At 37.8% G+C, this 27,233-nt stretch overlaps 1 protein-coding gene across 1 annotated transcript in view; it reads right to left on the bottom strand.

Annotated features, from left to right (window-relative positions):
* The window catches only part of PHF20 (PHD finger protein 20), a 73,697-nt gene that overhangs the window by 7,683 nt on the left and 38,781 nt on the right, over positions 1–27,233 (bottom strand). Inside the window, exons 14-18 of the mRNA XM_010564524.1 lie at positions 14,699–14,797; positions 12,641–12,802; positions 10,252–10,421; positions 5,029–5,128; positions 1,621–1,816 (exon numbers count right to left, since the gene is read on the bottom strand). Of these exons, the coding sequence (XP_010562826.1) occupies positions 1,621–1,816; positions 5,029–5,128; positions 10,252–10,421; positions 12,641–12,802; positions 14,699–14,797 (727 nt within the window). The remainder of the gene's footprint in view (positions 1–1,620; positions 1,817–5,028; positions 5,129–10,251; positions 10,422–12,640; positions 12,803–14,698; positions 14,798–27,233) is intronic.

Genomic DNA, 27,233 nt, shown 5'->3' with positions numbered 1-27,233 from the left:
TTGCTCAGACCACTTTACACAAGCACTCTACCTCCAGTGACTGCATGTCTATGATATCCTTCATGAGCAATCCTGAAGGCACACCTAGAAAAGTAAAAGCCAGGTGTCCACTTACCAAAGCTTTCTATTCCAGCTCCACTGATATGCTACACCTAAAGGCACTATTTTGCTCGTCATAGAGCAAGGGATAACTTCACAGAAGACAGAAAATTGAAAGATGATGCCCCAGCTACATAAGGATGAAAAATTGAATGCTTAATACTTGAGCAACCTTTTAACTATTGCCTTCTGAAGGCTGGCTCTCCCTGCCATTGCACAGAAACTGTCAGTGTCACCTCTGATCCTTTGCCACCTTCTTGAAATACTGAGCAAAACTCTCCTAATAATTTCAGGCAGCTGTGAAATCATCTCCTCTCCCCTAGATGGTAGATCTGCATCAACAATATAATCATTCTTCTAATTCAGCAATTTTTAAAATTCTTTCTGATTCATCTGATGATAAAAAAACCTGGGGCTATAGCTTTTAACAAGATTATCGTATCAGGACCACACCTCATCTTTAATTAAACCAAGTCATTACACCAAGTTCAGGATGGGAGAGAAAAAGAAAAAAGTCTGTAATAAGCATCATATACTTGCCCAGTGCTCCATACCTTAGTACTGTGCAAATCTCAGTTTACTCTACAATTGGAAAGTCACAATCTGAACTCTTGCTATTTAAGAAAAGGCCTAAGGAGTGATCTTACAATATTTATGTTCCACCCTCTCCAAAGAGGAAAGAGATTACTTACAGATCTGACTAAAAGACACCATAATAGAAAAGCAAAACCTTATGCTAAAATTGCTACTCTTTTGCTCTAAGCATTATTAAGCATATTTAAGAATTTCAAGTACTGCCACTAGCCCTACTACATCACCATAGATTAAATTTAAGGGGAAAAGTTATAAAGAACACTGGACACACTAAAAGCTTTGCTTTCCAAATAGCTGCTGCTGTGAAATTTAATAACTAATAAATTTGGAATTCAATCAATTTACAACTGCTGGATTTGAGTTACAAAAAAATTTTTCAGTCATCAGAACCCAAGAATGACTTTAAAGAGGAAAAGATGCAGAAAACGTGATTTCTACAGTGATTACTGAATGTTATTTTTTCATATATATCTGTAATAATCTTTGCATAGAAATGAATTGCAATAGGTTGCTGAAGGTGCAACTACTCCTACTATAACAAAGCAACACAATTTGCCGAACAAAAATATCTGATTTCTGCTGGAAAAGCTATGATTTAGAATTACTGAAATGGAGAATGCAAGCATTGTAAGAATGCTGCCATAGGTTATACACCTATCCTCTTCTTGTTACTTAAATCTATTTAGGTGCTTTAGGAGAAGCTGTTTTTTCTCCCTCTTTCCTTCATACTTTCCCAACTCTTCTATACACATAGTGAATTTACAATCCTCAACACAAATAGTTTTTAAGCAGCCAAGATCACATTAGCAATTCAAACTATGTTGTTATAGAAGCACAAAAATAAGTCTGAATTTTTGGTTATTTTTCTACTATTTGAAATCTAATTCACATTGAGACCATGCCGACCGATACTTAAATACTGCTTACTGTAATATGCTCATCTTCAGCTGCAGTCCATGCAGTACTTCTATCACTCTCTGTACATCGCCAAGAAGTTGGTGAGTGGCTACTATCTTCTTGGCATTCTGGTGGGAATAATTTTCTTCCAAAAATGCTAAGCCATGCATGTGACCATTACTTAACCACTCCTTCTCATACCAGTACTTTAAGCTGGACCTCTGACCTAAAGCAACAGTAATGAACGTGTTAAAATGAAGCATTAACTATGGTATGTTGACATTGCTGGTAGTAATTCTGATTATCTCAAAGTCTTGCAACAGCTTATTTGTTCTTATCAATAGTACCAATAAATATCCTATAATAGCAGACAAAACCCTGAAGACATAAGAACTTGTAAAGTGGGAAGTGAGACGACAACCTCAGAAACCTCTGCCCAACTGTAAAAGCATTCAGACCTCAAATTCTGAAGGACATTCACAAAAGGTAATTGAAGCTGATGCACACAGAAAAGTGTATTTTTAGCAGGGTATTACACTGCCTAGTAACCACGGTTATAACTAAAGCTACAGTTCGAATACAGCTCTCTGCAGACAGAAAAATGCAGCAAAAGGCAGTGACCTTCCCTTTTCCAGTGGTCTTGTTTTTAAGCATCATACATGTATTAATACAGTCATTCAACAGTAAATTTTAAAGGAATCAGTGATGAGGTTCTGATGGAAAATTTGTTTAAGTCAGGCTATTAATACTGCTAATTCTAGCTTAAAAGGCTGGAATATTAACAACAGCCAAAATGAAATTATGTTAAATGTGATAAATGCATCAGTAAAAGTAACTTAAGCAGCCAAACAAAATGGTATTAGCAGGAAAGAGTGGAACTTGAGATCCTTGCTAAACTGCAAAAACAAACACAAAAAAATCCAAGCCAAAAATCCAACAAAAGCCCACACATCCCCTGTAAAATGTATTGTTACAACAGATGTTCTCAGAAGACAGCTCAGCACCCTGAGAAACACCACTTCATTCACTGGCCTGTATACAGCCCAGTCAGCAAACCTACAAAATCAGAGATAATACTGGAGCATAGACTTAGAACAACATTCACAAAATGTCTCCAATATAAGCAGGGTAATATTGACTAGAAGTTTCAGCAGTTAAAGAGAAGCTAAAAAAAAAAGTTACTTGGCAGCAGAGAAACAATAAGGGATTGCACTACACACATATTTGGTATCATTGCTACCCATGCTGTTAACTTTGGCTCAATGAAGCAACACAACTCTTTGGAAGCCATACTGAGAAATAAGCAGAACAGGTGCTTATATGCTTTTGGATGGTAGTTATAGAATGGCAACAAAATGGTTTCTATGTCATGCCTTGTATGAACATCTGTGCACATTAAGAACACTTTCAAACTTAAATTTGATACTAACTCTGTCTCAGTAAAGGAATAAAAGCAAATGAAACAGCTTGTAAGCATGCTCAGCCACTAGGCTGTATAGGATAATACTCAAATGTTTTGAGGCAAGACCTCCAAAAAATCTCAAACAGAAACCAACACAGACAAGAACAAATTTTCAAGGCTATAACAGCTCAATTTTTCAGGCAGATACACTGTAACAAGCAAGAGATCTTCTAGGTATGGCCAGAACCACTTTGGAGACACTCCTGACATACCTGTATTAATTCCCACGCATTTATTTTTGTGTTAGAGAAACTACCATTTGTGACAGAAAATTAACTTCAGTCCGCAAGAATAAAATAATGAATTTTAGAACTCCATGGTCATCTGAACAATACTGAGATTATCCAACTGAAGCCCACCCACAACATTGTTTACTTAGTGGTGTACTCAGAGCCAAAAGTACTCTCTTTCTAGCTGTGTTAGCTTAAGAGAAGACACAAGACGATATCCAACAATGCATGCTTTCTATGGCTTGAATTAATTTGTCACATCAAACATTTTGATAATGTTTAAGCAAGGGTAAATGTTACCAAATCTCTTAAAAATCCCACTTCACTCAAGAAGAACTGTCCAAAATGACAGTTGGTACAGTTTTTAGGCATAATTACACTACACTTGCTTTTATTTCCAATAATATGAATGGTGCTGTTACAAGTACCAGCACTAAACTGGGTAAAGCTCCTAAATAAAAGTTTGCTGAATGGCTATGCCCAGTTTTAAAAGCAACTTCTGTGCTGATTCATAAAGCCTATTTAGCTCATTTCAAGCCAACAGCAGATTCACTGAAATCGAGAAGCCACTTCTGCACTTAAAAAGTTGGATATGTTTTCCTTTTCCAAGACACAAGTAAAACTAAGTCCAAATAAAAAAGTTTCAGGATCTTCAAAGCAATAGCTGATTCAAGCAATTAAACTAATTAAGCAAATGAAGTGTTAGTTGTAATCAGTTTTTACCAAAAAGCATTCTGATAAAGTTTCTTACTAAATAGACATAGTTCAAGTACGATGACACAACTTCAGTCTGCATTTAAACCTAACTAATGTGCACAACTAACTCAAATTGACACAAATCAAAAGCAAAATATCTTGAAAATAGAGGGTTAAAATCCTGGATGCAAGATACTGTAAAAAACTTTAAAAAATGTTAAACTATTTTACTACTTGGATAATTGAATGTAAGCACAGTGTGTCTTCCTTGCTATGAGTAAACACAACATTAGCATATGAACTACACAAATCAATGAGTTAAGCTACAAAAGAGTTGGTAGTTTTAAACAGCCAAAAAAAGCAGAGATCGCAATCGAAATATGTATATAATCCAAAACAGTCTTGTGATTAGGCAGAGATCCCATTTTCTCATCATTTATGAACATAGACTCAAGCCCGAACCTCAAAAGTTTCCACATTCAGCAAGGCTTTATAATTCATAGAGTTAGGAAGTCAGAAAAGATCCACACAAGTGTAATTTTACCTGCTACATAAGATGGACTAAGGCATTTTAAAATACATAGGAGTAGAGAAAATACTGGTAGATCAACTCTGACTGCATTACCCAACATAAATACAAATATAAATTATCTTGGGTAACACACTCAGACAGATAAGAACCATGGCTGTTGAGAACCAGTGAGCCTCTTGCTGACTTATTTTAAAGAACACGTAAGCCTGGTCTTGTTGGAGGAAAGCTGCACTCACATCCTGTAAGATGTGCCCATGGGGAGTCTTTGCTTAAGTTTCCTGAGTGCTTCTTAAAGTCATTTTCCAAAGCGAGACAGCACAATCCTTATTACTGGCAAACATGCGACAGATGGTCACCACAGTTAAAACATTCATTTCCATTCCTATCCAGCTGTAATTCTACAATACTGACTCATGTACATTCACATAAATTAAACTTTCTGTATCAATAACTGAACTCAATTATCTATAACAACAGACACATATAGAAGAAGGCTCTGTAACCTTAGATTTCTGTACCTGGAGGATCTTGGCAAACATAGCAGGTGTATTTCTCAGGTACATTATCTTCCAGTAAGCCCATACAGACTCCATGCTGCCAGCACAGACACTCTTCACACTGTTTAAAGTCAAGAAGTGCACCATCAACAGAAATGAAGCCTACAGGAGCTCAATAAGATTACCTCAATTGAGAGACACATCATCTACATATTTTAAGACAAAAAAATGTATTAATACCTACCCTCCTCTTCCAACTACAAGTAAATACATTGAAGAAGTGGACTGCAATAAAGTCTGAACCCTTCCCACACATTTTTCACATGGATTTCTGGAGAATGACAACAATTACAAAGTGGAAGCTGAGATCCTGAAAGGTGCAAAAAATGTTCCCTTTGGCGATGAAAATGCTTCACAAGATGCATGCACACATAATCAGGACAGAAAACAGTATGCAATCAAGCTTTCTTTAGCAAAATATATCAAGTTTTCAGAATTAAAAGGTTTCCCGCTCAAAGGGTAAATCACATTCAATTATAAAATCCAAGGGATACTTATGTCACATAGGACTAGCCAATATTATGCTTTACTGATACTTCTATCTCTAGCATTTTATCTATTTCAAAGGTAGCTCTACTAATATAAAACTCCAGTGCAGATGCAGTTATACTAGCTTTAAAAACTTCTGACATCCTTCTAAGTGTGAGCAATCACATTGGCAAAGACTGAATATAATTTGGTCCTACTTTTTTAGCACAGTTATGCTATTTAAAATGCAATCACTGTACTTAAATTCATACAGTTTTAGAGCAGGAAAAACTATATCCACATGTTCTGTTTCAGTCACTTCCAACCCACCTCCACCCCCCACTTTAACAAGCAGACAAAACTTCATCTGTAGCCTGAAGACCCCTGAAATGTGAGACCAAACCCCACTTCAGAATATTAGGCCAATTTTGATTTGAAACTGTGGTGTCAGTTCAGAATTACTATTTTCACAAGCAGTGAGACAATAGATCATAACCTTTATTTCTCAGAGCACAAGCCAAAAGCTTAATGCAGAGATCTTGCCAATATTGGCAAAGGTTTTCAAAATCAGCTAAACCAAACACAAACAGCAACCCCAAGCAATCTCAGATGCTGCTCTTCACTGACCTACAAAGATGCCAACTTGATAAACATCTCATCTGTGTTGAGCACCACTTATACCACTTTTATTAATGCTGCTCTTGTCTCCTGCCTTTCCTCAAGCTAGGAAAGACAGAAAGGGACCACCAGTTTTTGCATACATCATTGTATTATATTAGTGGGGTTTTGCATACATCACTGTATTAAATTAGTTGTCTAGGTGTGGAGGAAATAGAAGCACTGGGAATGGAGAATGTAAAAGTTTAGAGAGAAACAGGTTTGACAGATGGGACTAACAATGTTTTGCCTTACAAAATGGCTAACAATCCTAAAGCAATAAGGAGATGTTTTCAAAAAAGGTTGAGAGACCATCCTACTTTCACAAAGATGATTAGCAGGAGCCAGAAAAACGTGTCCTAAAATGAAGAAAACAGATTAAGAAAAATAGACTGCATGGTAAAAGTAAGGAGGGAGATCCTGGACCTAGTTACACTTGCATCCTATAAATCATGCCATATGGCACAGAGCTACACACAGTGATTTTCCAGGCAAATTTGCCTAGGACTCTAATGAAGCATCCCATTTTTTTTATTTAAATATCAGTTGAGTAAAATATCCACCCCATCAGGGCACAGGTCCTTCCTTTTATCTGCATGTTCTACTTGGCTGGCCAGGCTAAAGGCTATTGCTCTGGACACATGCTACATAGAAGCTGCACCCTGCATATGAAGTAGTAGCAAAGCAAGCCAAGTAAGACATTTTGAAGAGGAAAAACACAGAGCTGTGCAATAATATTTAAATTGAAGTTCAAGTGTGAAAGAAATACCCAAACCCAATGGACATGTATTTAAAGCAGCTTTTCATCTACCGGAACAAAAATATCCCAAGTCCATTTACATCCATCACCTCCAAGGCCACCAAATCCAGCCCCAGAATTCTCTACATCACACACAAATTCACCAATATTTAGGTATAAAAACCAAAATGAACAGACAATGACATCTTTGTCTGGACTTTTTTGGCCCCAAGCCTTACCCTAAAAAAGGGAGTGCTGTGCCTTCAGAATCAACACACAGCAACGCTAAGCTACTACTTTACACAGGCTCCATAAATGATATCTAGTAACCTCCTTGCAAAGTTACAGAAACCAGAATGAAATAGCATTGACCAATGATATATTATTTTTTTATATTTTTTTCCAGTTTTACCTTCTACTAACTGAGGCAGGTACTTAAATTAAATGCAAAACCATATTTCTGTATCCTGGTGTAATGAATGGTATTCTTTATGCGCAAATTGCTTGAAAGAATTAATTTAAGGCAAGTTCAAGATAAAGGAACAGGTTTTTTGCAAAATCTCTAAGCTGAATTTTTTGTGGGTTTTATTATTAGTTTAAAGACCTAAATGGAACAAATTCTTGGTTTAACCATGTAAGAGTTTCATTAAACCTTAATGGTCCCTGATCTTTTCAGGAAAAATAAAGGTGCTGCTTATGTTTAAAATTAACTTTTTTTTTTCTCATTATTTCTAAACTTGGCAAATTCCTGGAAATGAGCACCATTCAGAGAGAAAAAAGACTTACCATTCTCCCTCTTGCAAGAGGGCACCATACATGTACCCTGGGAGGGAGGAACCTCCAGTCACACGCATGGAGAAAATGCCCTGGCTTCTAATTTTGATACCAAGTCAAGGCAGACCGGCACACAAGGACATGCTCAAGCAAGTACCCCAAGTGTCAGCATATTTCAGTCAGATCTCATCAGTAATAAGCAGGAGCAGAATAAACACTTCAATGGAGACAAGTGCAAAGAATGACAATATTCTTCTAAAAACCCACACACCAAGCAAAACCACATATCTTCAGGAAGAGAGGACAAGTCTGAATGCAAGTTCTTTAGGATAGAGGCTTCCAAATTCATGTTTCCAAGTGTCAAAGTAAAGTCTGAGTAGGAAATAGGGAAGAAATCTCTTTCTTATAGTTATGACAACTACATGGGATCCTCACTCTGTAAAGTCAAAGGGAAGTGTCAATCTCAGCACTACACCTCTGAAAGGCGGAAAATAAGTTTCCCTCATCATAATTCCACAGTTGTAAAACATAGCATCTTTGCTTTGTATTAATGCTCTGTAGTTAAAGAGCTAATTCAGACATTTTCACATCAACAGCATAAGACCAGACTGTTCAAAACATTTTCCCAAAAACTACAGGCTGACAGAAAGATGTGGAGAGCACAGCACTTGGTACCTTAAACAAACTATCTGCCTAATCTCCCCCTTCCCCCCCCCAATCTTATTACCACCTCCTTGCTCTCCAAGTCCTATTGCTTCAGTCCCCGTAACAAATGCAGGTACTCACCACACTGTCGATCTACATCTCTCTTCCAGAGAGAATAACCTGCTCTCCTAGACAGTTCTTTTATAACACAGCTGAAGTGTTTAAAACTTTGCAATACACTCAAAACCCCCCCCCCCAACTAGTTCAACCTAGAAAACGGATCTCGGAAGCAGCGTGCAAAACCTTACATGAAAGGTATCCATAGACTACGTCCTGAGCTAGCTATCACTTCTCTGCCATTCTGCATAGACTAGTATTGAGACTGCTTTTGCCAGAAAATTATACTCCAGACTATATCTTTGTGTCTTTCATTGAGCCATCTCTTCAGAGGACAGCCAGCCCCCTTTATTCCCAACTGTCAGACTCCTCTTCCTCCTATACATTCAGGTGTTACTTATCTAATTTTGACCACAAACCATCATTGCACCCTCTCCTACCAATGCACAAGGTATCTTTTGCCCTGCATTGTCTGGATCCCACACTAATACAAAGGTGTGCATCAAAATGAACTTGGCACTAACAGAAGAAGTGTCATACGTTCCAGAGCAAATCTCCATAAAATGGTATGGAATGCCAAAGAAAAATACCCAATTAAGTTAGCTGTTAAACTCAACCATTGAGGACAAAAATCACATTTAGCTGCATTTGCTAGCTCTATTAATTTTTTTTTTAAATTAGGTTGTTGATGTTCAGAGCAAAAAAAGTTGTTTCTACTGTCCTGCTGCAGAAGCCAAGAATTCTTCACGCAACAATTTGAACAGTGCACACCTTCTCCTTAACAGGCTTCTGCCTCCATTCATGCAATAAAGTCCACCAAAAAAATTATCAGCAGCTGTGAGGTAGGTATAAATCAGCTTCTGTCTTTCCTCCTAGTTCCAAAGAGCAAAAAAGAAATGCAGTTCACAGTAGCATGCCAGGAACTATCCCAGTAAGGGGTCCCATAAAGTGGGATTCAAACCTCTCAAAAATTAGCAACAGAATGCCTGGGAAAGTGAACTCAAAAGCTGCAGATGGGACCGAGCTTCGTATGTCAGAAAAGTATTTCTGAAATCAGTGTCATGCCATATCCTTTCACAAATAAAACCAACTCCTCAAAAGAATGCAACAATTACCTTAAAATATGCAATGAATACAGCTGCCAAGCTATACTACTGTCACTTTGAACTGAGGTCCTACAACAAGCAAGAAGTTATCTAGACAGGAGGAGTAGGAGCCTCCTAAAAAAAAGAAAAAACCAACAAGCTGCAGAATGGATGGCTGCAGCTCTGCTTCAAAACAAAAGACTCAAGTAAGGATTTTTTTCTTCATCCTATCTAGAAGATTGCATGTTTAAGTCAAGCTTCTTGCAAGGGCAGAGAAGCGGAAGGGTACCACCATCTCATGGCAATGTTCTGAACATGCTCACAACTAAAGGGAAGCAAAAAAGCCAGATGATAAGCCACTGATTATAAATAGATATTCTCTAAACATAGGAAACGTTGCAATTTTTAGAAAAATGCAAATCCACAAGTGACAAGCCAACCGTTAATGGCTTGTGTAGAATTGTCCCTTTGCCCCCACTTTCTTTCAATTAAAAAAACCAAACTGTATCAAAAAGTGGTTTTCTACCTATCATAGCAGCTGGTCACCCTGATAAGTTACCTTAAAGATTTTATGATTTCAGAGGACAATAATAGTTTATTTCATGTACAGAACATACCTGTGCACATTTCTACAATAGCTTTTCCACTGACACTTCCCACTGTATTCACTGAAATGTGCATTCACCCTCTACATCATACCTGAATCATGAAGTCATTTTCTTCTTTTACTTCACAAACACACCGAACAATCTCAAAATCACTGTCTTCAACTTCTTCATCAGGGTTCGTGGTTACATCAACATCTTGACTGCAGTCATCATCACTCCAAGGCAAGCTATCCATAGATGACTCACTCAGGGCGTCATCCTCTATACAAAAAGTAGTTAGATAAAATCCCAAGTAATTATAAAAAGGTCAAATAACTCTCACGATTTCATCCCAAGTATGCAATCATACATTTCTAAAAGCATGAGTTCACCATGTAATTTAAGGAACATCACAATGTTACTACATAATGAAGTTTTATATTCTCATTAATAGCTCCTTCAAAATATTCCAACTTAACAGCTGTCATTAAAATTGTATTCTCAACATACAGTGCCTCAAACCAAAGGCACAAAGTCTCTTTAGACAAGTATAATAAACAAAACCAGATTTATAAATTCAAAAAGAATTCATACTAGTTTCTGCAATTTGTACAGAATTGTGACTTGGTACTTTAAGTGTAAAGCTCCCCAAAAGATATGAGGGTTCTGTCTTACAAACCACTCGATCTCACAAAGTAATGTCTCCATACAAAAACATTCAGAGACCAACAGAGAACTTAATCCTGCTTCAGAAGTGATTATTTTCATTTAGTCCCCTGTTAAGGACACATTTATCAATTCAGGGGCAGTGCGCTGCCCAAGGTATTCTTTAAGAATGCTCCCACGCTACTTAAAGCATTAATGCATTTCTGTGGATGAAGTAAGACTGCCAATAAAATCTTTACTGAACAACATGCTAAATTGAGATGCTTACCTTAATAATATTAATGCAATGTCTACACCTTCCTTGGGGATAGAATGGGAGGGTCAGAGGGAGAAGAGATGGATTTTAATTATTTGGGAAGTGAGGTGGAGGAGAGCAGAAGGGAAAAATTATAGTCACTCTTAAGTAGACTGTGGTCCACCTACATTAGGTGGACCTATTTTGATCACTTAGCCCCTAAAACAAGACTGTAGAAATAGAACCACCAGTCTGTAGTATAAACTAGATCTTTTGAAAAACATCTGTTCTCAAATTTAGGGGGCTGAGAAGCCAATGCATTAGTTAATTTTCATGTTTAGAAGTTTTATTCTACCTCTGAGATAGGACACACTTTTCTGAAGTACTCTGTAAGCAACAGGTTAAGCACCCTGCACTTTCATTCTACACAAGAGTTTTACTATTACTTACACCAGGTCTTCTTTATCTAGGCACTGCTTCTATTGTTAGTACAAATTCTGCAGATGCAAAAAGCAGCAAAGCAATTGTGAAAAGGATGAAATAAAACTATTTCCAATACTTTTCACGTCTTTCAATGTCTATGAGCTGATCAACAGAAGTCTGAGCAACGGATGGCCACGTTACTAAACTGCGAGTGCATTCTATGGTCAATACGCTCCAAAACCATAATTGCTCTGACTTTCAGAACATGTTTTAAGACATCATCACAATCTTCGCCTCAGTAGTTTTTAATGTTTCCTCTTTTCCCTATACAATGGAATTAGCTGAACTTAATTTTTTCATTTTGCCTAATACCAAACAAGAAAACAGTTGTGTCAAAAAAAAATCAAATTACCATCAACAGTGTATCTGTACAATAAGGAATTTAAGGTTCCCATACATATCAAGCTGTCATACATTTCCCATTTCCTTCAAATTTGCGAGCTTTAAGAATAACAGAAAGAACAAAATGTTTGTCTTCCTTTTTTATTGTACCAGCTTGTGACAGTAAACAGGAAGATGGACCAAGATATTAAAAATTATGAAAGCTGGAACACAGCAGCCACATTTTTATGAGCTCTGTTTATGAAGTGCTATGAAGACACTAATAAATAGCTACTCAAGAGCTCATCATTATGAAGCTCAGAAAGTCATTCTAACCATGTATCATACTGTATCTATACAAGTACACATAACCACATTCAGTGGTCTCTCAAACACAGCACACACACTGTATAGACTTGCATATCATCTATTATTAACTCTGAATGAGTTATTACTTTGTAGAAATCTTTGGAAATATGAAAATTTTAATTACTGAAGTGTGAACATAGTTATTACAGAGTTAATAAGGTGCTGCAAAAAGGTGCAGTTCTGAAACAAGGGCAACAGTCTTCTAGCTTCTGTGAAGGTAAAGCAAAGCAAAAAGCAGCAACATCAAGCTCTGGCTAATGAACTGGGTTCAACTTCTTCAAGCAGGGGAAAGGAAACACACACAGTCCTACGTAAGAATAGCCAAGTTTACATCATGAGTACCAGCTTTCGTGTCTGTTAGTGCAGCTCACATATTTACTGGTATTGAAAGACAGAACCAACAAACCAATGAGGAGAGTCATCTTACCATTTGTTTTTGATTTTCCTCTGTGCTGCCCAGAATCAGAGCACTGCAACAGTGTGCTTGGGTGTGCAGATGATTTATTTGAAGAAATACATTTTGTGACAACTGATTTTTCAGAAGAAAGCTCCTGCAAAATATCTGTGTTTTCTTCACTGCCAGAGTATTCTGTAAAATTGGAAGAAGTATCATTATTAGAAATCTGTGGTCAAGAAAAGTTGACAGAAGAAAAACCAGCACCATGCACGCCCATAGCAAGCATGTATAATCCACTGAGACAATTTTCACTTCAACATGCTAGGACTCTGGGACTTCACTATGCTGCTGAAAGATGTGTAAGCTTTCTAAAGGCTAGAAAATTGTCTGAACCAGAAAAATCTTATGCAGCTCAGTCATCCTTCACTGCTGACATGAGAAAGGCTGAAAAGACTGGTTACTTACACCTAACTATTCTTCAGGGTGAATAAGTCTACAAATGCTTTTGCATTACAGGCACTTCTAACACAAGCACTGTTAGCTGGAGACCTCTCCCTCACACCCTGCTATTATTCACATGGGCTACGCACACTCCCTAATCTCACAGACTAAAAAGTGGACAGAAAGCATCTCTTCTCTTATTTTTCTAGTGTAGGTACAGGATGCATGGGTGGAAGAGAAAGGCCCCAATTAGGAACGTGTGGAGAAAACACCAAGAACAGTTCCTCTGTGAAATACCCATTTGTCATGTCCTGGACTGTATAAATCGAGACTGTCAGCAGTTAAGCAGTACCCTCCAATCAGTTATCTGGAGAAAATCTTCAAGGTTCCTGGACTGAAGAACCACAAGGGCAACATCAAAAAAAGGCAAGCAACATTTTAAAACCCAAGGGCAGACAGACAAGCAGTTTGCGGGTACTAGTTGTGCAACTATTGCTTAAGTTTACAAATTATACTTTGCATATTATCATTATATTTGAAGGCACCATACAATCAGAAACTCACTAAAATTATTTGTTTCAGTACAATTCTGAGCCAGCCTGCCTGCGGTTCTTTCTTCCTGTCTACTCTCTCATGACAGCTTGTCCTATTTCTTCATGGCAGCAAACAAAAAGGTATTCTCTTTCCTGTCTCAGAAACTCTTCCATAAGGAGCTCTAGTTTAACAAATTATGCATACCAGATTGAAATGTGCTGCATTAATGATCCTAGACATCCATCAATGGCAGAGAAAGTTGCCACCCTTGATCTGTAAACACCTTACTAGACAAATCTTTCAGAATCAATTGCCATTTCAGAAGTGAAGAATCCAATCACTAATAACACCTGGGCCTACATATGAAGTTCAAAGTGTAAAATGGCCTGAGGAAAGCATTCCCAAGCCTCTGTAGATGAAATCAACAGAGAAGACATCTTCCTACTGCAACCCTGTTAATGTAGGTGGAACAGCAGTTATGAGACATGACAGGGGGACACAGCATGAGTATAGTCTTTAAATCAGGCTTTCACTTCATCTCTCCAGGAGAAGAGAGATTTATCCTTTACGAAAAAAATTTAGGATGCGACAGGTTTAATACAGCTCATTGTCACAGCCTCTGAAACCCCACCCCATACTAAGTGAAGATGTAAGAAACAACAAGGTTAACGGCAGAAAAACAGGACCCATCAACATTTCCAAACTTCATCATTCATACAAGGTCCCCAAAACTAACTCATGTAACTGAGAACATCTGGTACACAGGGTACTTGGTAACAAATCAAGAGGATCTGCACCCACTTTAACTGGTAAAACTTGCATACAAGTACACTTGCTAATGAAAAGCCAGACTTAGAAGACTGACGTACCCATTTTGGAGCTTAATTTATTCTGTGCCATCACAAGCACTACTATAAGCCATCATCCAGCATTAATGATGCACCTCAACCAGGAAATAAATTATCTTGCCAATCACAATTTAATATTAACCACTTAATAAAATCAGAACTACCAGATAACTGAAGAAACCAGTCTTAAGAGTGTGGAACTGGGTAACAGGCAAAACAAAATAATGAAACCATTTTCCTCTACAGAAGGAAAAAAGAACTTTACCAGGCTTAGATCGCTTTTTCTTTTTTTTCTTTTTCTTTGACTTGGACTTTCCATAGTCTTTGGATTTTCTTTCTTTGTTCTTCTCATGTTCTTTAACAGCTGAAATTAGACAATATTCCAACTTAATTTTTAAGATATATACACACTTATTCTACTTATTAATTTTTTTTAAAGACCTCCACAGTTTCTTTGGACCATCAGGGCCAGTTCACTAAAAAAAAAAAAACCCAAACCAACAAGAAAACTTATTTGTAAGAATTCCCAGCTCTCATAATTCGAATAGTTTGTTTTAAGTCCTAATTTGATTGTCCCATAACAATAATTACAATAGCATATGGGAGAAATCAACTGTATGCCAATGCCCATTTACCACTTACGTGCTTCAGAGGTTATTAAAAAAGAAGATACTGGGAGATTTTTTATATCCGTTTTCTAAATTATTATGGCTGAACATATCAGTAGCATTGTGACAGAAGTCTGACAAGAACAAAACCACAACTCCCCAAACTCTAGTACAGTTTCAGTCAAATATTTTGTTTTCATGGAAAATGGAGTAACAACTGGTTCGATTGGCTTTAACTGCTATTCTCTCACCATCTGTTCTCCATTCTATTTTTATGGGAATAAAAAAACACCATAATTTTTGAATGATTGGGTGATGTCCTTCAATCAAGTCCATCCTCAAAGCATGCTTCCAGAGCACTTGCCATAAAGTATAATCCTGCTGCAAGGTAATATGCACAAACCCCTGCTTTCCATATCATAACATTGGTTTACAACTCCTGTCTTTCAGATTTAGGTGTCTGCAGCAGAATTTCTAGATATTTACACAGTTCCTTAAGTAAATTATCTTGACTTGGTCAAGACTATAGGTGCAATCATAAAATCTATTACGGAAAGACGCCTTGCATCTCAAAAGGGCTTTGCCCTCAGAGTGCTTAGCTGATTAAGCCACTCACCATCCCATTTAGAAGCCCATTTCAATTTCTGATTACTGATATCAGAATAAGCACCTAGGCACTCTAGACTGTAAGAAATCTTCTCCTGCACGAAACATTAAAGAACCCTAGCTGGTCTCATGAAGCAAACCAGTGTATTATGTTAACCTCTTTCGTACATGCTAATAGTAAACTCCCCAATTCACAACCTAACGCTACACATTTATGGTCCAAACAGCTCACTCTGAGAAACTTGAAGTCTCAGTCACATTCTACCACCTGTGATAAGCATGCAGGAGACATTCTTATTAGCTCCTCCTCATGAGTCTTCAGCTCTGTATCTCCCCATCCTCTTAGACCTTGAATATCTCCTGCTACTTTGCCATTCATGTTCCTCTTTTGGCATGTCATTAGTGATGGCTGCTAAAATTGTGCATTGCCAGCAGCCACATTAACTGCTGACACCAATGGCAGCCTGCCACACCAATTACATGTCTTTCAAAGGCAGTATGACTAGCAGCACAAAAGAAACTTCATCCCCTCTCCACTACCATTTGTTGAGGGGGGTAAAAAGGAAAAAGAGGTTCATATTTAAGTCTTAGCACAGAGCTTCCAACTTCCTTCTTACTGTCCTTTGTCCTCATCTCCTAGTCCTCCAGTGGTCAAGATCCTCTGGGTACCATTTCCTTCTCCCTGCTCACAGGGATGCAAGTAAGTTCTGCCATTTTATTCTTTCAGAAGGGCAAAGAGAGAATAACTGAGGTCAACAACGGTAGGAAAATTCTGCATCTTTTATTTTGAAAATTGAAATTTCTAGGGTCAGATCATCTGATTTGTTTTAAGATATCCAAGTGCACAGAGTATGCTTCTTCAGTCAATACCAACATATCCATGACAAATATGACAAAAAATTGTCACTTTGTTCCACACTTTTTCCCCCTTCAGTTTGGCAGTTATGTCTTTTAAAAATCTGAAAAAATACAAGTATTTGCAAATTTTTGTATACAGCTATCTTCTTGACTGCACAACACAGTTAATGCCGGTCTTCCTAATAAAACAAAAAATCTGCAAAGAATGAGTATTATGAAAGTGACCTTCCAAACCCCCTGTACTGAAGAATCTTTTTGTCTCAAGTTGTTTCATATAAGCACTCTGAAGTCCAATCAATTCTCACTGAAAAAAAGACCAGATAAGGAGGCTACCTAGGTTAGGAGCACTCTCATAGATTCATGTGATCAAAAAGAAAGGTAAACTGCCCTATATAATCCTAAAAATTCATCACAAAACTACATCTTTAAAAAGGAGCTTTTTGGCAAAAACACAGAGACCTAAGCCATCTCAATTTCCTTGAATAGCAGAGAGACTAAGGAGGAACAGGGTGAGTACTCAGTCACATCTTCTACCACCACCATGAAAGTTTATTCTTATCTCTATATGCCATACTCTCAAGTAAGAAATGTCCCACTGAGTCAGCCCAATGAAGAGACACTAATGGATCTCATTCAGACCTTCCTACAAGGGAAGGCAGCAAAGGATACCCGAGAATAAACAGACATGGTAAGTACTGACTGACTACTATGACCAAGAGAACAATGAAGTATCAGGCAAGTAAGGTAATCTTCTCAAGACTATCTCCAGAACAAAGATCACCTGTTACAGACAGAATAGTCTAAGCACACAATTTTTTTGTGTTTTCCTGATCACTGTGACTCAAATTCTCATCACTTATGTGAAGGAAAGCAGTGATGTAGTAAATCTGGAAGTATGCTGCAAACTATATATATACACACATATGAAAATAAATTTAAATATATGTATTATTCATATATGTGTGTATACACACACCTCACCCCCTGTATGGCTGTTACGCACCTATACCAGAGTAGATTCCAGTACAAAAAAGGTTTACACTATATACCACTGATCAAAGTCATGAAGTAAAGTTGTTCAGAGTCCTTTAGTAGCAAGGAGTGTTGACTACCAGAAGTAGTCAAATGCTATTAAAAAACTACAAAAGAAAAAACAAGGTCATCCTGCCTCCCCTTTTCCTTCTTTTATTATGTTTAGATCTCTAAACAAGTTCAGGATTACTTAAAATATTTAATGCTTTTGACAACCAAAAGTTTAACAGAATTAAGACACGTGCATCAAACAAGCACACAAAAAAACCCCACAAGAATCTTTTCATGCCCTTAAATAGTTTAGTACTTTTTACATCTTAAAATATTACACACTGACTGGGAAGAATAAACCCCAATGTGTATAGCTAGAATACTTATAAAATTCCTTATATTGATTCTTCATTTGAAACTACTGCAAAGAAACAGCGAAAAAACACCACTTATATTTTATACTGTACATTCATAAAAAATTAAACTCTCTAAAAGAAGGTATATAGAATACTTTCTACCAATATTACCAGTTCCTTTCAATGCTTAAAACTTTTCCAAGACTTTTCACATTTAACTTCATGTTAAACTAAAAACGCGTACCATTTTCAACTCTTTCTTTTTCTTGAGGCTTCCGCAGTGATCTCGCTATGTGTTTCTTGGTTTGTTCTCTAACAGTATGTCGGTGACTATTTAATGCACTTACAGGAGTTGAAGTTCTTCTCTTTTCTATTTTTTCATCTCTATATGGGGTACTCCTCAGGGCTATGTGTAGAGGAGCATCTACAAAGAGAATAAAGATGAAGTCCAAGCTTTAAATACTTTCAAAATGTAAGTCTACTTCACCAGCAGCAGTTCTGGTAGTCCATGTGGAGTATTTCTGATCAGACACACTGCTCAACTCACAGCTTGTCCACAGAAAAGCTTTTAAACAGACACTGATTTAAAGGCTAAAACCTGTAATGCTTTCACTGGTTTGGTTTTGGGTTGTGGTTTTTTTGTTTGTTTGTTTTGTTGGGTTCCCCCCACCCCCCTCATCCCCCCCAAAAGAAACCACGGATGCAAATGCATTCCCCAAGCTCTATTCTTCCAGAAATACTGCAGCTTTGAAGAAAGATGGAAAGAGAAACAGCTCAGTTTGGGAGAGATATGGGTCAGGTAATTTTTATTATTAGTTTCTTTAAGAGAAAAGTGGCCCTGTTGAATTAGTTACAGGAACCACAGCCTGTTCTCAAAAGTGTGCTTTGTAATGCGGCATATAGAAGTGGCATAGAGAAGCTCTGCACATCTAAGGAAGGGCAGTTTTTAAACACATACCACTGAAACAACAGTGTTTCAACTGAGAGCGAGATGCAAGAATTCAGGATCACTACCTAAAATTTGTAAAAATCACAAGATACAGACATGGCTTCATCTGATATTCCATTCACTATTTAAGTCAAGTCAAATAGTTCTTAGCGTCCTAACTACAGCTAGCAACTCCTACTGAAAGACTCCTGGACATGGAAAAAGAGAGGTGAAGCTGATAAAAGCTAAGGCTACATACTTGGCAGGTAGGACAGCCACACTAAACGAGACAAGTACACTGCTGTTTTGGAGTATGACATCAAGTATCTTGGTCAATGAAACCCAAGTAGCCAAGGTGTCAGCTTGCTGACTTTCATCCGGAACATCCAATTCTATCACCATAAGCATCTCAAAAGTTCAGTGGATACAAAAGGCAACTTCCTTCTTGTCTTAAGACTTACATGCCAGCTGCATTTTGACTTGAACACCTCTAATTAAATAATTGTGAGCAGTACCTGAAAGTGACTGAAAAAAAGAAGAAAGAGTCCAAGAGAGCATATTAGGAGAAGAAATGGTATCAAGTACTCTGCCCTGACCAACATTTCAAGTTGAAGCTATAACAAGGCACATTAACACATGTCATTACAGAGCTTTCAGAATCAAGTAGGCCTCTTCAGGCAAAAGAGACTCACAAGATCCAGAAATCTGAAGGCCATCAGATGACTTTTTCCCTGGTTCTCTAACTCTGAAGTTGCATTAGAACTTGAAAAAAAAAAAAAAAGGAGCCATTCATAGTATTTCTGTAACCAAACTGTTACCTTCTAGTCAACTTCCATAGTACTTTACAGCAGCCACAACAGAAGACAGAAATTAGACCAACCTCCAAATTTCCACACAAGACTGTCTCATAAGGGTACCTTTTATCCAGTAAGGCAACTCACTGTCGCCTTTCCCTGGGTGCTTATTTACCTCAAGAGCTGCAAGACCGTAGAAAGTAGCATGTTTTGTCCATGAAGAACTACCAAAACCAGAAGACACTCCTTGGTAAGATACTGCAGTATGTGTATGGCCTTCCATTTTCAACAGAACTAATTTCTCTTGCAGGAGCAAGTACAAAGAAGGTTTGTTTTTGTTTTTAACTACAGGTCTACTTTTGTATGACTTCTTGCTAACAGAATTTGCTCATCTGAGGAATTCTATGACCAGTGGGTTGAACAAGACATCATCCATTCAGACAGACAAAACATTTTCCCATGGTACACGGCAGCTGAAAAATAAGATTAAAGTACTTCATAACCTGTTTGGGAACAGTGTCCTAAAACTTTCTGAAATGTAAACTCTCTGTAGCAGTACAGGGTGAGAAGTCACATAAACAAGCCTTTCTTGAGCTTTTCTGATTGTCCACCATCTTGCATTAATTCTCAAAAATATTTATGGGAACACCATTCGCAGGGAACTCCAAAATTATAATACAAAAATCTATGCAAACCAGACAACCTTAACTTAGGCCGCTTAACTTTCCCCTCTCCCAACTCCATTTCGTGAATTAACATTTGAAGAACCCCAAGGCCACCTTGATCCCACCAGTCTTTCAAAGAGCACAAGGCATCTGGGATTCCTGTGGGCTGAGATCTGTGCACACAGACTCTTGGTGGAACAAAACCATATTTCAAGTCCATTAGTTTTTTTAGCTTTGTGAGACTGAAGTTTAAGGACATTTTTGCCAAGAGTATGTTGTATCTTTTATGACACATAAAGGTTAATACATTTCTGTAAGATTTTTCAGCCACCAGTAACACTGTCCTGGGAGAGTTCAGGGGTACTCTAACATACACCGGATGTAATTTTCTTCAATAACTGACAAAAAATAATTATCAACAAGCCTGTTAAATTCTGAAACACCTTTTGTTCCACCAACAGAAAAGTTTAGAGTGTCTGTGAGATCTTTGAGCACTCTGAAATATATCTTAGGAATTGAGACTAGATTTGAGAAGATGAGATTAAATAACTGGAAAGTTATCATAAACTTTTGGGAAAGTAAATATTAAAACTTGTGCCATGAAAACCCAAACTTGTAAGCCTTCCACATTTAGTGTCCTGTTTCCTCTCAATACAGCAAGTACAATTCAGACAGGCCAATTTATAAAATTGCCCACAAAAGAACAAAGAGCAATTATTTACTGTAACAACCACAACCAAGAACTTGTATTTAGGCATATGCCTTTAAAACTTGTACATTCCCCAACTTCAGACCTTCTGTGTTGGCACCACCTACAGAGTGTGCCATGTGCTTTCACCCTCCTGACTCCCTGAGCCAACCTTCACTCTCCAGAAGGTTTCCTACTCCTCTGCCTCCTCCCAGTCACAGCAACTCCTGATTCGCTGTTTCAGGAAAGGCCAACACAGAGCACACAATACACCGAATTTACATGGACAACACCTTCAACTTTTGTTAGTGCTATAACAAACTTCTCTTGCAAGTCACTTGTCCATGTAAGCACTCTACTGAGACTACCAGGCAACAAGATGACTGTACTGTGAGTCTGTAGTGAACAGCAGGATCGTGCTCATAGACTCCTATGTATTTCCTAAAACTGTCTATACAGGTCCCATGAAGACACTTGCACTTGTCTTACAGAGATATCCTGAGATAAGACACAGGTAGCATCTAAGCTACAACTTCCACACATTCCTGATGATGACCAACTCAAACAAAAATCAAAATAGCTATTAGTACCCTTCAATACCTCTATGATCCAGAATATCATTTATCATTAGAATTACACTATTCTCTACAAATAGACCACAAGAGCCCTCCTGACATCCAGAGCAGTGAACAGTTCCACTGTTCTTGAACAGTGACATTGTAATTAACCACCAGCAGATTAGTTTCTAGCTCAGATGACACTAAATACCACTAACAGGAACAGGAGATATGTTCATAAAAAAATGGAGGCTTGCTGATTAACTGCCCACAGCCCTCTTCCACAGAGTTCTATCAGGCCTCTCTTCTTTAAGCCTGGGAAAAGTATCCTCTTCCATATAAAGAGCTGATCAAGCAGCAGTGAAGGTCTTGGAAACTAACAAATACAGACTTGAGATATGAAACCACTTCAGCCATTTAGAAGCCACGAGGACAGAGCCTTAAGAGAACTTACACCTAAGCATGTCAAGACTTGGCGACAGACAAGGCAATAGCTTTCTGTCCAATGGAACACAAAAGATGTCAGACCCCAGTTAAGAAGATAATTCAGCCTTCACAGGGAGCAAAAGAGACTGAATTCCCAAGTGTTGTGAATTAGAAAATATTCACCATGCACAGCTGTGAGATCATTTGCTGAGAATATCCACTTGTATTTCCAAGAACTGAAAGACCACATATCACCTTGACTTACAGCTGTAGTATTTTACACAGCCATCCTCCACAAACTAAATGCAGTATTCTCAAGATAAGCCAAAAAGACAATCGACAATTCTGCAGAACACAGAGGGTGTTAATGCAGATCTTCACCTACTCCAACAAGAAACCCTCTGTTTGTAGGTCACCCATGCACATTCCACTGCCTAGCAAAGAGACATCTGTCAGCCAATATTCAGATGAAACAGGAAGCCCCCCCGAAGGGTCACCCTGAAAACCACTAAGCCACATGCCAGAGGTTCACATTAACAGCTATCAGTTGACAACTAGATGCCTTAGATGTTTAAGTTGTCAAAGCAAGTTTGCTAACCTGTTGCCTATGCACGCGTGGTTAGGATCTCATCAGTACCATGAGTAAAGATGAGACCACTTTTTTCTTTACACAGATTCCTGGCATTAAGACACTTTATACATTAACAAAACACACTGTAACTAACTCCAAGGAGGCAGAATTTTCTAAGAACAAGGTCATGTACAAAAATTTAAACCTAGTGACAATATGCATGTTTTTTCGTTAAGTACCTTTTATGGACTCCTCAGTAGGGACAGATTTTTTACAGTCTCTGAACTACAAATCACAGGTCTGTTGCTGTCTTTTCTTCCTCATGGCAAGGAGAACAGCAGAGCCAAGACTGGCAGCAACTTGCCAGACTGAAGCTGCCATTATATACCCACATACAAAAACTGCAGCCTAATACTGCACAGCATTTTTAAAGTCTCAAAATCAGGTTTAACTTCTATTAAAGCAAAACTCCTCAGGGAAACTGAACTATCTCCCTAGGAGTGTAAGGGTATCAACTGACAAAGTCCCTGTCAGTAAGACAGTTGTGCTGAGGGCAGCATCAAGTCTGTCAGCACTACTAAGTGGTTAAGAGCATTAAGGGTACACCAGACACCTTAATGAAGGTTTTGATGGCATTTCCTTGCACACACATTATCAAATCCCCTACTTGTTCACATCTAATGAGGTTAGAACTTCCTGACAAACCTTCAGTACCTATAGTATACCTAAGTATAGAGTGTTTCGAAGGTCTGACAGGAGGTACACCACCTGTGTGAGCACTGAAGTCTGGCACAAGTTGACTTTCAGATTTCAGAAAAATTGTTCAACACAAGGGCTTGAACTAAATTTTGTTGAATCTCCAAATGAAAAAGATTTTACTAAAAAATGAAAGCCACCAATTCAGAAAGACTCAAAGTCAAGAAGTTAAGACATTAAAGTTAGGAGTTGCAGGTACAAAGAATTAAATGAAGCTATTCCATGCCTTGTGCCCCTGGAGAGGTGTACGTCAGGAAACAACAAACTTCATCAAAAATAACCTTTTGTAGGCACTTCACATAAAATAACATGGATAAACAGGCATCTGAAAGAGAAAACTGACACCTTCAGAGGAAGTGTTTACAATAAGTGTTTGCAGGGCACAAGTCACAGTATGGGATGAACATACTTCCAACAGTAAACTGATTGTGCAGAGAAAGGGAAGGGACAACAAAGAAAAAAGTCTATCCTAAGGTTAATGCATATGAAGATGGAATGTGGTTCTACTCAGTTTTTTTTATTACAGCAATCCACAAGTAGTAACTAACTGCCAAAAGTTTTAATACATACTATACCACATTCAATTTCAAGTGATAAATTTGATAGAACATCTCAATTTGAACTGTCAAAAACTTAAGCAAGTCTTTCCTGGAAGACAGACTTTGAGAAGTCATCTGCTGCCTATGCTCAAAAAGCTTGTTTTAAGCCTGTGCATCTATTTATGTCTGTGCAGGTCTTGATTCTCCTCTTTAAGAGAAGGGCTGCAGGTGGCTCTATAATGCACCTGCAGAGGTGAAACGCAACTTAAGAGCTGAGGGCAGAAATGTCTGCATCTTCTATATTCCAAAGGGACAAAAAAAGCAAGTGCCTTATTCTCTGTAAGGACAATGCTCTCATTGAAGACCAAATAGCAGCAATACTCATGGAGGTAAGTATTATAACATGGGGTTGGGGGAAGAGTTGTTTCATCACAATGATCTTGCAATATTTCCTGATAAATTAAAAAGAGGTATTGCCTGAATGCATCCAGTAGCCATTTAAGTCTGCATCATTCTGTTCAGAGTAGTAAGGCATATCTAAAATACAAGCTAGGCAGTGGTAGTTCCTTCCCCTCTGTTCAACGAAGAGCCACTACAGAATTTAGAGAGATATCTGTTGAATTTGCCGCTGCAAAGTAAGATCCTTCTTAGGGAAAAGGGAGACACAAGACAAATCTGTTCCACATTAACCTGTCCATCTCACTCAAGTTTTGAAGCCAACACCAAGTGGCATGATTTACACTTCAGATGTTGAAATTTCAGTCTCCACTTTAGTGCAAAGTAATTATACTTAAATTGTTCTTCCTGCATCCCACAACATGGTCATTGAAGACCACTTATATCCATCTTTTCTATGTGTCAAAATTCTGATTTTAAGCACAAAGAAAAGGTTTTGCTGAATATTGCATAATTTCCCAGAACTTTAAAAACAGTATTTTCACTTTAAATACAGACAACAGTCCACCCCCACCATTTACTTATTATTTTATTTTGATGTGTAGCAGAAATAGTAAGGAGTTCCAGAACTCCAAAATAAAACTTGTGAGATAAAGACTTAAGTGTACTAAAGCTTCTAAAGCAAGAGTATCTCCAAGCTTATGGAATAACAAGACTCATGATTTCTGAAGTCTTATCTGTTAGAAACTGCCACCTTTTCTTAAGCACTAAAACCTATCTAATATAACGAAGTATAAAAGAAAAGAAAAGGACATTTGTACCAAAAGGTAAAATTATTTAAATATATTCACTTTGACCAGGAGAGTTTTTGCTCACAAAAGGATTGTAAAGATGAAAAGTAAACCCACCGTGTACCATACTTAAATTATGTATTCAAAAGCCTTTGCTCTCACTAAGCAGTACTCCTGAAAAGCCTTTTAAAAAGGTGACATAAAAGCGTTCAGTGGACATGGAGAAAGTCTTGCTTAGCAGGCTATCTTCCTATACATGTCATTAATAACAGAAGAGATGCTTCCAAAAAGACAGAACAGAACACAAAATGCAACAGTATGAGCTCATAAACCCCATTAACTCTACCTCACAACGTGTGGTACCCCCACAACAAAAATTAGAAGAATTAAGAACTCAATGAGTTAAAAACCAAATGGCACTTAGTATCAGACATACAATATAACTGATATATGACGACATTACTTTTCCTCATCAAGAAAAACCTTACTGTAGCTCCACAATAACAGGCTTTGACAGTGAAGGTGACTTGAAAAATTTACGGTCCACCTTTCACTTTGATGCACTGTTCAACAGCTGTCAGCACAACCCAGGGACTATTTGCAGGGATATGCTATGAAATGCATCACTGAAACAATCCAGGTTAAAAGTACCCATCCACAAATGAGGAGTGAAAGGGGTGGGGGCTTAAAATAAGCAAATACAGTTACAACTCAACACCATAATGAATTACCTGCCCATGTGGCCAAGATGATGATATCAAACCAACAGTGTACACATGGGGGAAAGGATAAATGAAAGGGTCAAGATCTTGAGTCACTCGTCAGTTCATTCCAGACAACCACAGGAAAACAACTTCTCGAACCAAAATAATTATGCAGTTACAAAAAGCTGAATAGAAGTCCGTTTATGGAAAAGCATGTGACATGCAAGCCTACTTTGATCACTGTGCAGTTGTTAACAGCCATTCTTCATAAAGCACTCGTCTCAGGTGTGTTTGTCAAGGCAGTGCTTGGGTTTCATTTAAGCTGCATGCAAAGTATAATAAACACCAGTCGGCACACCCTAACGCATTTAAAGAAAAATCTTCCTCTACCTAACCAAATCTTATTCCTTTGCATTAAAGTTACAGAAGTATTTGGGGCATAGAAGTTTACATGTAGTAGCAGTACGTTATGTTACACTTGTTAGGAACTGGCAGTAGCCCCTCAAATGAAAAAACAGTTAATGGACACACTAGGGAAAGCAGACATGAAGCAAAGTAAGGCTAGATATATTCTGCTGTAGCGAGCTGTAGCTCAGTGAACAACTTTCAAGACTTCAAAATTCTTAAACAGGGTATTAATGAAAGATCAAATGCAAAGACAAAAACCACCAGGGAATTCAGCAAAGAGAAAGCTGGATTCTATAAAACAGGCTCAACCAGAATACAAAAGAGAAGACAATTTTTATGGACCTGCAGTACAAAGGGAAGTCAGTCCACAAGAACAAAGTTTGGATAGGTTATCAAAAACAACACTGCAATTCACAACTAGACCTAGATTGCCACTCTGATGTTACACAGGACACTAGGAAGAAAGTGCTTCAGAGAGTGAGATGGTGAAGCAGAAGTTAATGTGATTCTGAAGACTGCAAAGTAATTATAACATAAGCATTGATTTTTTTTTTCCTAACCATTAAGTTTTTATCCCTTTCCACTACCCATCAGTTGTGTGAGGATCTTTTTCAAGTACAGCTGTAGCAATTTTGTTAAATACTAGGACTTTTTTTTCCCCCACAGGTCCATCAATGAGAACAGTAAATACTGCAGAAAGTGGTACTGGATTTCTAGCCAAGTATACTCTTGAAGTCAGACCATGACATGTAAAGACCAAGTAAGAAATAGGAGAGCACTGGAGTTACTCAGACTGTTTCCTTAAGACAGAAAAGGACAATAGTCTTTGAACAATACTAATTAGGTATTTGTTAAGCCAGGGGAAAAAAAACAAAAACAAAACAAAACACAAAATCAGGAATTCAGGGAATTGTAGTTTTGAAAAAAGAACAGAGCTTTAATACTCAAGTGAGCTATTAAAGGAAGAAGAGAAGCTGAACAGTTGGTTCATTATAGAACATGATCTATATTTCTAGATAAGGTAGTTCCTTCAGTTTTATCTTCTCTAAAACATAATGTTCACACATATTATGCTGCTTGTCCACAAAGAAATATACTAAGATGGAGCCCAAAAGAGATTCCTTCA

This window comes from Haliaeetus leucocephalus, unplaced genomic scaffold (assembly GCF_000737465.1).
Source record: "Haliaeetus leucocephalus isolate CR32 unplaced genomic scaffold, Haliaeetus_leucocephalus-4.0 Scaffold182, whole genome shotgun sequence".
Taxonomy (NCBI): domain Eukaryota; kingdom Metazoa; phylum Chordata; class Aves; order Accipitriformes; family Accipitridae; genus Haliaeetus; species Haliaeetus leucocephalus.
The sequence above is the reverse complement of the archived record's forward strand: the minus strand, read 5'-3'. Positions and strand labels throughout refer to the sequence as shown.